The following is a 12,462-nucleotide window of genomic DNA, read 5'->3' on the forward strand; positions in this document are numbered from 1 at the left end:
AATTTTTTTTTGGCCATTTCCTTTTTATCATTCAAGTTTCAACTTAAATAAAGTGTCCTCAGGGGACTTTCCATGCATCCACTGCAGGGGGGTGGGTTCAATCCCAGGGGCGGGGAACTAAGATCCTACCTCCCGCCTAAAAAAGTGTTCTCAAAGACGCCCTAAATATTCCCTAATACTAATTTCCTCTAACTTCATTCTCTATAACATTATCTTCCGTTTTCTTAAAGCACTTTCTATCAGCAATTATCTTAAATGTTCCCTTGATTACTATGTTTTCCTCCAAAGACCTTTAAGATTCAAGAGAGCTGAGGCGTTGCCTGTCTTCTTCCCAGCTGTGTTCTTCACTTCTTCAGTTCAGTTCAGTTCAGTCACTCAGTTGTGTCCAACTCTTTGCGACCCCATGGACTGCAGCTCACCAGGCCTCCCTGTCCATCACCAACTCTCGGCCTTTATTCAAACTCATATCCATTGAGTCGGTGATACCATCCAACCACTTCATCCTCTGTCATCCCCTTCTCCTTCTCCATGCTCCTGGCACGCAAAAAATGTTCAATAAAAATTTGTAGAATGTGAGGAACTGTAAATTTTAAGCAGTCTGATCAACTGAACTTTAAGCGTGTTTGTGGTTCGAACATGAACATTGTGAAAAAATGAGTACGTGAAAAATAAAGTGACAATAATTATTGCAATAAAACAATGAATGCAGTGTAGGTGTATATCTACACTTTGAGAATATACACCTATCAGGTGTTTGGGCCTGTCATAATGTCGTAGTGTTGTTTTTCTACAATTTCCCATGGAGTGCGCACTGAGGTTCTGAACTTTATAGTAAGTATCTAACAAGGATATCAAGTATCTGTCTAAATATAAGAGCACTGTATGGTAGAATTAGAATGGAATAGGTTTTAAGATACAATCTTTCCAATGTACAAGGATGGAAACTAAAGCCCAGGGAAGGAAGTATATTTGGGCATTTGGAACCAAATACAGAATTACTTCTGTCAATGAGGAGTACATATGCCATTTATACTTCTTATAGTCATCGCGTGCGTGCTGTCACTTTAGCCGTTTCCGACTCTGAGATCCTACGGACTGCAGCCTGGCAGGATCCTCTGTCCGTCGTTGTTGTTGCTGCTGCTCAGCCACTCAGTCGTGTCCGACTCTTTGAGACCCCATCGACCACAGCACACCAGGCTTCCCTGTCCTTCACCATCTCCTGGAGCTCGCTCAAACTCATGGCTATCGAGTTGGTGACGCCACCCAACCGTCTCATCCTCTGTCCTCCCCTTCTCCTCCCGCCTTCAATCTTTCCCAGCATCAGGGTCTTTTCTAATGAGTCAGTTCTTCGCATCAGGTGGCCGAAGTATTGGAGTTTCAGCTTCAGCATCAGTGAACATTCAGGACTTCCAATGAACATTCAGGACTGATTTCTTTTAGGACTTATTGGTTTGATCTCCTTGCAGTCCAAGGAGCTCTCAAAAGTCTTCTCCAACACCACAGTTCAAAAGGATCAATTCTTCGGCTCTCAGCTTTCTTTACGGCCCAACTTTCACATCCATACATGACTACTGCGTAGGGGTGCGGAGAATCCGGAGAGCTCTTTTACCGAAGAATCCTAACTTTACCTTTCCTCTGAAACTCTTTCAGCCTAATTTGGCGCACAGAGAACTACAAGTCCCAGCGTGCCCCGCGCGCAGCGGGCGGAAGGTCAGGCACTTCCGCTCCACGCAGCGCCTCTGCCCCCGCGTCTCGACGTGTCACTGGCGGCGCCGCGGCTGTGGAAAGAGAAGGAGCTGACTGGGGGAGTTTGAGGCGGCGGGCGGCGGCGGCGGCAGAGTCCCCGGCCTGGATCTGCCCCGGCGCGGAAGTGTTCCGGGGCCCGTGGGGTACAGGAGAGGGAGGTGGAGGCCCGGCCCGCTCGGGCAAGATGTTGAACATGTGGAAGGTGCGGGAGCTGGTGGACAAAGCGTGAGTATCGGGGGGCAGTTGTGGCCGAGGCCCACGCGGGGGAGGGGCGGGGGGAAAGGGGAGCCGGTTCTGCGCTGCGGGCCCCCCGCGTCACGCCCCCCAGATGGGCCGGCCCTGTCATGGCGGCGGGCGACTCTCCCCGGGGCCGCGTCCCGATCCGCCAGTCGAAGGGACCTTTTCTCTGTGGAAACATCTTAGTCCCCTTATCTCCTATCCAGGCCTTCCTCACCCTGCAGCTACCCCACCCCTCTAGGCGCGGACACGTTGATCAGGGGCGGGGGCAGGGTTGTCTCTAGCTGGGTCACTGCCCTGGCCGGAGAACTGTCTTGGCCCCTGGCTTTTAAAGTCTTTGCCTCCTGGGCAGCAGTGAAAGCTTGAGGGTGGGGAAACTTATTTCAGTGGCTCCCTGTGCTCCTCAGCGGTTGTAGAGACCTTAGGCCTGGTTGGGATGTACCCTTTACCTTGCTGAGCTGCTTTTAATTTCTAATGAGCCTGAGGTATTGTAGTGGGTGGTAGGTGTAACAAGTGGCCATTGTGGTCAGACTGAAGTTACTCAGACTCTCTCCTTTGCTTTTCTTACAGTAGTGAGAGTAGATCACCATGTAACTTACTGTGATTCCTTTCCTCTGTTTCCTTTTCCACTACATTTCATTTTTGGAGGGCCATTTGTTCCATTTGGTTTAATTAACTAATCATTGAATTAACAAGAAATATCTCCTAAAGAAGGAAACCACCAAGGTTTATATCCTGTTGATCTACTTGTAAGTACAGGCAGGTAAAATGACTAATGCATAGCTGACACTATTTTAAGATTTAAGTGATCACTTTAGTATCTTACTACCCTAGGGAAACCTTAACACTTACATTGAGTGTATCATATAGATTATAACAATAGTTAAGTAAGGTCTTCTAGAACAGCAGGAAGTAAAGTTTAAGAATTTAACTAGTCCCCTTCTTTTCAGGTTTTAGTGATGATGTAATAAGTGTAATGGCAAAAACAGTTCATTTGTGCCACTCATCCAGTCTAAAATCAGGAAGTGAGGATGGCAAATTCTTGGCTTTCTTGACCCCCCAAAAAATAACTTATTGTAAACTGCTATGTATAAAATAAATTAGATCCAAGCATATAATGTACAGCACAGGAAATACAGCCACCATTTTATCATAACTTTATACAGTATAATCTGTTAAATTATCGAATTACTGTTTGTACACCTGAAACTAATAAATCAACTATACTTCAGTAAGAAAAAATTCAGTGGCTTGGATAATACATCAGACAGAATTTAGAGTTTGACTGTATTTTCAAGTTTTCTGTGCTACCGAGAATGCAGTAGAGTGCCTAAGGAGTACAGATTTCTGAACCTGCAGAGCTGGATTCAAGCTCTGTCACCTTGGCAAATTACTTAACCTTGAAGTGTCCCAGTTTTCTTAGATGAAATATGAAAATAGTGATGGATATTTACCTTAGAATGTTGTGAGAATTAAGGGCGAAGGACTTAAATAACATATAAAGGCCATAATGCAGTAAGTTTAGATCAGTATGCTTTTGGTAGTTATAGCACATGTTCTACATCAAGAGTAATATTAAAATTCATTAAGAGAAAAGTTCCATGTTTGAAAAGTGATTTGGTGGTTTTGCTTTGTCAACCATTTATTTGACCATTAAGTCCTCAGTCCTTTATTTTGGTTTTGTTTTGCTATTTATATATCCTTTGCTTTCCAAAGGTAAAAATAAAATCATGTTTTTGTTTTTTGGGTTTTTTTTTAATCCAAGTTTATTGGTTGTTCTTTAATACGTGGTGTAAAGGATACCAGTTTAAACAGTCTTTGAAGATCCAAAAATCTCTACAAAACTATTTCTTAACCAGAGGTCGGTGGAAAAAAAATCACTAAAAAAGCACCTTACCTTAGGGGACTAAATTTGTGATACTCAAAAATTTGAAGACAAGGTACACTTTTTCAGGAGACAAATCAAGGCAATATTCTTGCTCTTTTCATGTTGTTTTTCTCACCTTTGTTACTAAGTTTCAAGTACCTCAGATTAAATTTGTCACGTAAATAGCTATAAAGTCAATCTAATGGAAGAGCTCCTGTTGAAAAATAACTTCAGTCCTCCTTTTTATTCCCCAAATGAAAATGGAAACCTGGGGATTTCCCTGGTGGTCCAGTGACAAAGACTTGGGGCTTCAGTGCAGGGGGCCCCGGCCGGGTTCCATCCCTGGTCAGAGAACTAGGTCTCACATGCAGCATCTGAGACTAGGTGCAGCCAAATAAATATCTTAAAAAATTTAAAAAAGAATGGAAACTTAAACCAGGTTACTCAAGGACATGTAAGAATGTTGACACCAAGGACGTTTTAAAAAACTTTCAGTGGTGTCTGACACATATTAGGATTAGAACATGAGGTTATTTTACTGATGAGTACTTAATTTTCATCTTTCACTGGCAGAAAAGAAATCGTTCTTCCGCCCCAAATACAAACATTTTACAAAACCAGTCCCTGTGGCATTATGCCCATTTAGACTGTTCATCTTAAATTGCCATAATGGAAGTGAAACATCCATAGAACAGCTATTCAGATTATCAAGGGGATAAGGTGATGAGGAAACTTGCAAAAGAGGAAACAGTAAAGTGATTAAGGACTGCTCTGAGGGCTGTGTTGAATAGAAATGAGGCTTTATATGATATAGCACTGCAGTCCATGTGGTCACTAAGAGTCAGGCACGACTGAGTGACTTCACTTTTCACTTTCACACATTGGAGAAGGAAATGGCAACCCACTCCAGTGTTCTTGCCTGGAGAATCCCATGGATGGGTGAGCCTAGTGGGCTGCCATCTATGGGGTCGCACAGAGTCAGACATGACTGAAGCGACTTAGCAGTAGCAGCAGCAGCAACAGAGGCTTGGGAATACCTGGGTTCACATTCTGATACTGCTTTTTAAATTAGCCATATGTATAATTTGAGGCAGAATCATATGACTCTCCAGAGCTTGGATTCCTTATCTTTAAAATGATGGGATTGTACTAGAATGACTTTTTCCAACTTCGTTGGCATTTTGGAGAGATGAATTTCTGTCGGAAAAATGGAGCAAGTATTTCATAACAGCAGATAAATTTTAGAAAGTCATTATCCACCAGAGACAGTTTCAGCTGAAAAGACAATTTTTTTATGTGACAATCAATAAGTGTTATATTTAATTGCTTTATGCAGTAAATAAGTGCGATCCATGACTCTGGAAAATTAGCACTTTTATTTAGTATATATCCCTGCCCAATGAGGTTTACTTCAGAAGGAAAATGTACTCTAGTGTCCTCTGAAGCTACTGTTAGATCCAGTATGATGGCAGTTCTTAAGTATAATGATATATTTTAAATATTGACTCTTGAGATTTTGAATACCTTCATGTACGTTAGGGAGATACTTTGTACAAGTTTTGAACCTGCTCGTGGTATTAAATGCCTCTGTTTTGCAGGACATTGTGGAACTGAGGAAAAGCAGATAAAACCAAAAGCTCACCAGAGCTTTGAGTGCCAGTTTCCTCCCACATGTACTCAGGTTTTATTAAAGGGAGCTGTGGCAGGAAAGGATAAGTGGCACCACTCCCATCAACTGGGACTAGCTTGACCATTGTCATCCTTTGACCTGCCTCCCTTCATGTGATGCTGAAATAAAATTGAGCATTTTTATATTTTATCCCATTTTTGTTATAAACTGAAAGTTGCTGCAGTTCTGTTGCCTTCTTCAAATTTTGGAAATGCAGTGACGGTAACCTGGTAGTGGTGAATCAAACCACTTACTACTACTTACTGTTCAAGGCCAGCCAATCCTTCTCTTTCATGCAGGGAGTAATATTAATGGTAAATCTATTTAATCAGTGGCCCTTATTCTTTTTAAGATAGTGATTCAAACAGCGCTAGCAATTGCTATAGATTGTCCATTTTAAGTTAATCTCTTAAGCATAGCTTGCATTTTTTTCCCTTTAAGATGATTTTTGTTGATGTATTTGCATGTTTTTAGTTTCTAAATGTTTGCATAACATGATACAATTGTGTAAATTTCTGTTCTAGTCTAGCTGACCCCAGAAGGAGAACCCTTTGCTTTTAATAGAAAATATTTCATTCAGTTATTTCAACAGATAATACATTTATTTTTTTATTGGAATAGTACTGTATTTTCTGGACTTGAGAAATACAATACCTGTCTAAAAAAATTTGCCACTACAGATATGCTACAACTTGAACTTATCGTTGGTTTTCCCTTTCAGTCCTCAGATGTGTTCCCCCTAATTTCCCTATCTTACCAGTAAATCTCTGTTCAGTTTGCTTCTTAGAACTTGAAAATAAAGTTGATTTTCAGCTTTATAGTCTCACCATATCAACTTTTCTTTAAACCAATTGTTATTGCTGAAACAGTAAATTCATTATCCTTTCTTCCTCTCTTCTAGTAACTGGACACAAGTAGATACTAAGAATTTAACTCCAAAGAAAGATGAGTTGTAGGTTTTCTTTTTTAATTTTTAAACTTTTAATTTTTAATAAATGGTATAAAGCACAATGCCAAAAACATTAACAGTTAAAATTTCACCAAATGAAAAAATACTATAGAATACACAGTTGTAAAAAGCGACATTAAGTTATTTTACAACTGCCTCAAGCTACAAAAAGAAAAAACCCAATGCCATACCTACCTTATCCCTCTCTCAAAATAATGCCATTTACATTATAAACCATGAGCACCCCATCAAAAGACAGGAACTGCTTTTGTTAATTCATATATATATATATGACTGTATCACTTTGCTATACACCTGAAACAAACACAATACTGTAAATAAAATATAGTACAATATAAAATAAAAATAAGTAACAGACCTTTGGGGCTTTACACCGAGTTAGAGTTACTATCAGAGGGATAACAGCATCACAGCCGCACTGAATCCTCATGAAGGAGGCACACGAATGACTGGATTACAAGAGTTGCAGGAATGAGAGCTGCTCACTTCCCAGAAACTACAGCTCACAGAAAACCAACAAAGGCACGAGATACAGACCATTCACTTATGAATGTGTAAAACTCAAGAAAGTCCACATTATTCCTACAACATATTGAAAGTGCTTCAGAATTCACACAATACTAATTTTCTTATGGTTCTGGTTAAATTATGTATACCAGTTTATAACAAACGGTAAAATCTGTAACTCTGTTCAAAGTTTTAAAAGATTACTTAAGAATAGTTGGCAAAGAAAGATGAGTTTTATCTTTTGCTATCGTATCTTAAGAGTGATTTTTCTGTAGTTTAAATTAGTCTAGTTAGTACAAGTGCCAAGATGCTTTTTAAAACTCTTAGCTGCCTCTTACGTTTTCCTGTGCCCTAGTGTTTTCAAGTAGTTTTTCGTCTGTTCACTGATAACATCCACTAAAAGACAATGTATCATTTCATTTGTATCAATCTCCAAAAGGTAAAGAGTCATATTTTTTTTATCATAATATCATTATCATATCTTTTAAGAAAGATGATTTCTTCATATCGAATGTCCAGTCATCATTCCTTTCTCATTTACCTCATGATTCCTCTTTGATGTTTCTGAGTTGGTGGGTATATCTCTTGATTCTCTTTTTGTCTAGGTTCAATCCTGGTCTTTTTTTTCACTCATACTGTTTATTTGTTGAAGAAATTAAGTTTTTTGTACTTTCTTCAGTTTGGATTTTGTTAATTGGTTCCCATAAGGTGGTTTGTTTCTCTTACATCTGTATGCCCTGCAATTTGGTAATTGTATCTACTCACTTGATAAATTCAAATTCCAATTCTGGGGACAACAGGCCTACTTCATAGAGTCAAAGTACACTTGTAGTACTTTTAATGAGTCTTAGGAGTCTTATGTTTGGAGAAGGCAATGGCAAGCCACTCCAATACTCTTGCCTGGAAAATCCCATGGATGGAGGAACCTGGTAGGCTGCAGTCCGTGGGGTCACTAAGGGTCGGACACGACTGAGCGACTTCACTTTCACACATTGGAGAAGGAAATGGCAATCCACTCCAGTGTTCTTGCCTGGAGAATCCCAGGGACGGGGGAGCCTGGTGGGCTTCTGTCTATGGGGTCACACAGAGTCGGACACGACTGAAGTGACTTAGCAACAGCAGCAGCAGGAGTCTTATGTATAAAGATTAGCTCTTTTTAGTCTTAGCTGACATTACCTAACATTCTGGAGCAGTATACTTAACTGTTTATCCTTTTTTTTTTAAGGTGCCACTTCTTATGATTTTCATTGTTAAGTCTAATTATGTATGCTAGTCCCTGCATATATTTTTATATTACTTTGCTAGCTATATGCACTGTCTTATACTTAGGCACTTCCATCTGGTGTTGAGTGAATCTGGGAAGAAGTTTGTGGTTCAGAGATCAGAAATGGATTGAAATCCTAGGTCCATCACTAAGAAATAGTGATCCTGGGGATTGGGACAATATCTCCAAACTTTCCCATCTATAAAATAGGATGGTTATTTTGTTTTACAGAGTTCTTGTGAGGATTAAATTTATTTGAAACACTTAGCATAGTGCTTGACATAAAATAAACTCTTGAAATGCTACTATTATTGTGCAAAGCACAAAATAATTTATAACAATTTATAACATGTAGAAAAAAATCAAAAGAATATAGTGTTTGAAGGAATAAAGAAAATTTCAAGCTCAATTATTTACAAGTGTGTAAGAACTGTGTCTTAATCCATAAATCATTATTTTCAATGTGTATTCAGCTAAATAGACACATTAAGCAACCCATAGAACTCATAAAAATATCTGTTATGTGTGCCTTGTGTTGTGTTTAGCAAATCACAAATGCCTTTAATATTGTAAAGCATATTACAGAAACTCTTTTGAAAGACACGTTGAGGAATAAAGTCTTTGGAAAGACATATTGCAATTTCCATCTGCTCATTTTTTTTTCAGCTTGTTTTGTATTTCTCAAGGTTTTAAAGATGCTGCTAATATAAAGTATTTCTTCTAAAATATATAAAGATTTATGAAGGCAAATTGAAGTGGACAATCTATCCTTAAAGAAACTGAACAGAATCAAGAAAAGTAATGCTAAAATGTGATTGCCAGTTCATAAACTCTGATAGTAAAGGAGCAGTATATACAAGAAAGGGGGCTTCCCAGGTGGCTCAGTGGATAAGGAACCTGCCTGCCAATGCAGGAGATGCAGAAAGCATGGGATCAATCCCTGAGTCAGGAAGATCCCCTGGAGAAGGAAATGGCAACCCACTCCAGTATTCTTTCCTGGGAAATCCCATGGACAGAGGAGCCTGGTGGGCTGCAGTCCCCATGGGGTTGTGAAGAGTCAGACACAACTGAGTGAGCACACATTTAGAAGGAAAGCACGTTACAGTGTGCTTTCCAGTTTTTTGATACACTGTCCCAAGTTGGTAAGAAATCATTTTGGCTTACCAGAGTCCATTAGCCAGAAAATTAAATATAGGTAGAGTAACATAATGCATTCCCACATTGGAACCAGTTGATAGCTCTTCATGACTGGATAGATCTAGCTAATGAATTATTAAATATGAATAATTTTGTTAATGTGCAACAATAGCAGATTAACAGGCGTGTTTTGTATTTAAGTCCAGTTAGCCCTGTTTTGGAGTGTCTTCTTTTGACGTAGGAATTTTGCTTAGTTTATAAATTCTCAGGAGAGTAAGTTTCAATCCCTGGGTTGGGAAGATCCCCTGGAGAAGGAAATGGCAACCCACTCCAGTATTCTTTGCCTGGAAAATTCCATGGATAGAGGAGCCTGGCTGGCTATAGTCCATGGAGTCTCAAAGAGTTAGATACAACTGATTACACATGTACACACCTGTAGAGTTAAGTTATACATAATTCTAATTATGAATAATTTTTTATAGTGAAAGTCACTCAGTCATGTCCAACTCTTTCCAAGCCAGAATACTGGAGTGGGTAGCTTTTCCCTTCTACAGGGGATCTTCCCAACCCAGGGATTGAACCCAGGTCTCCTGCATTGCAGGCAGATTCCTTACCGGCTGAGCCACAAGGGAGGCCCAAATTTTTATAACTTCCACACAAACTCATCAGGTAAAATTTCACTCAAAAAAAAATTCTCGATACCAGCGACCCACCCCACCCTGGCCCCGCTTTTGTTGTTCTCTTTGGCTGTACCATCGTGGCTTGTGGGATCTTAGTTTTCCCACCAGTCCTTGAATCAGACCCTCTCAGTGAAAGCGTGGAGTCCTAACCAGTAGCCCACCAGGGAATTCCCCTGCTGCTGCTGCTGCTAAGTCGCTTCAGTCGTGTCCAGCTCTGTGCGACCCCATGGACTGCAGCCTACCAGGCTCCTCCGCCCATGGGATTTTCTAGGCAAGAGTACTGGAGTGGGGTGCCATTGCCTTCTCCGGGGAATTCCCCTAGATAGCCTTTATTTTTGTAATAGAAGATATACATTGAAAATTCAGTTTGTTTTTCTTGCAATTTTCATGCAGTATTAGCAAATCATTAAAGAACATTCATCACTTGTAATTTTTAAAAGTGACTTAAGATTGTATGATTAAAACTTTTTATTAACAGTTAAGCCATAATGGTATGATATGTTTGGTTTATAGTTTTAAGTTTGGTACTGACTGGGTATCTGAAGTGTGGCTCATTTCTCATGAAGCCAAATAAAAATTTTAATCCTGTAATCTGCACACAGCAACAAGGGTGATTCTTTAAAACTGTTGTAAGTCACATCGGTTCAGAACTCTGCAGCCACTTTTTATTTTGCTGCTTACCAGCCTCTACTTGGTCTAGCTCTGCTGCTTCCTCTGACCTCATGTACCACCGTGCTCCCTCATTCACTGTTCTGTGTCAGTCTAATAAAATGCCTGCATTCACACAAGCTGCTCTGCTATTATTTTAGCACAAGCCACTTCTGCTACTTTTATTTACATCTGTCCATCTGCTGCCTCTGGGATGTAAACCTCTTGAGGGCAAGTCCAGATACTTCTAATAAATCATTATTGAGTATTTGCCATGTGCCAGTAACAATAGTGACAGCATTATTATTAATATTAATTTGTGGTTGAGAAAACTGGCCACAGAGAAGTCCAGAAACTTGCCTGAAATAACACATCTAGAAAATAGAATCTAGATTTAAATCTAGTGTCTGCTTTTAGAACATATATTTCACAGTTTTTGCTAACTTGTACAAGACATTACTGTAATGAAGGTGAATTACTGGTGAATGCCTTAAACCAGTTAAAAATCACTTCGGAGAAGTTTATAAGCTTCTGAATCAAATCCAATAAGCATTTATTCTTTTTCCCTATATATACTGGTCATAAAAGAAAATTTTTCTAGCCTCTGAATATTGTCTATAAATAGGATGCCCTTCAATGATTGAGAACCAAACAGTTGTTTTGTCAGTGGAAAAGGAAATCTTAGCTATTATAATGAACTTACTCATTGTAATTAATCCTAAAAAAAAGTTCATGACAGTCATAAGCTGTATCATAGGTTCAAAATTTACCCTGTAATCAGCTTCCACAGCTTTAATAAAGTGAAGTCACTCAGTCGTGTCTGACTCTTTGCGACCCCGTGGACTGTAGTCCACCAGGCTCCTCAGTCCATGGGATTTTCCAGGCAAGAGTACTGGAGTGGGTTGCCATTTCCTTCTCCAGGGGATCTTCCCAACCGAACCCGGGTCTCCCGCATTTCAGGCAGATGCTTTACCGTCTGAGCTACCAAGTCTTTGATCTTTATGTCAGTTAGCTGTGCCTGTAGTGCTGTGTTGTATTAATCCCTGATTTATGTACAAAGTTTCCCAACTTTTCTTACACTCAGCTTAAATTGGGTAATTTGAAAATAATTTTCCTTAGTTCAGTATGTGCTTATCCAAGGAGGATGGCATAGGTTGTAATATCTAAATGGTATACAATAACTGAAAATACATTACTGATATTCTTACTAATCTTACAGGGATCCTTCAGTGAGTGCTTATTAAATATCTACCGTGAGCACTGTACAGCACTGTAAACTGAGTGACAGACCTTATGGTTCCAGTGCAGCTTATGGTTCTGTTAAGTGGATGCACATGACAAGCACATGCAAAAGACAGAATAATATAAGATGGTATGATAACCAAATTTGTGGTATAGGTATGAATACTGTAGAAATTCAGGGAATGGAAAGAACAATTAAGACTGAGCAAAAGCTTAATGAAATAGATAAATCCTGGTATTTAAAAAATGTGTATCTGCTGAAAGGACAATAAGGCCAAAAAAGGTGTTAAACATAGAATGAAACATCTGAAACACAGGTCAAATGATGTGGTCACTAATAAGAACCTACTGCTGAATGGTTCCAAGCAGAGGATGACATCAGTGATACTGTCTCAGAAGCTGTTCTGTTTCAAAAGAAGTTCCCCTTCTATCCCCAGATAGTCCAGATTAAATAAAGTACAGGTGTTTGATGGTGTGTGTTTGTTTGAGAGTTTG

At 39.6% G+C, this 12,462-nt stretch overlaps 1 protein-coding gene across 4 annotated transcripts in view; it reads left to right on the plus strand.

Moving 5' to 3' along the window:
- Window positions 1–1,736: 1,736 nt before the first annotated feature.
- The window catches only part of CLINT1 (clathrin interactor 1), a 58,823-nt gene continuing 48,097 nt past the window's right edge, over window positions 1,737–12,462 (plus strand). For 2 of the 4 annotated variants that reach the window (XM_088838536.1, XM_088838537.1), the window contains exon 1: window positions 1,737–1,971. In XM_088838536.1, coding sequence (XP_088694662.1) covers window positions 1,931–1,971 — 41 coding nt within the window. In that variant the 5' untranslated portion in view covers window positions 1,737–1,930. The remainder of the gene's footprint in view (window positions 1,972–12,462) is intronic. The other 2 variants (XM_055428777.2, XM_055428778.2) reach the window with 1 other exon arrangement.

Source organism: Moschus berezovskii, chromosome 8, assembly GCF_049115385.1.
Source record: "Moschus berezovskii isolate FMDL1 chromosome 8, NW_MosBer_1.0, whole genome shotgun sequence".
NCBI classification, from domain to species: Eukaryota; Metazoa; Chordata; class Mammalia; order Artiodactyla; family Moschidae; genus Moschus; species Moschus berezovskii.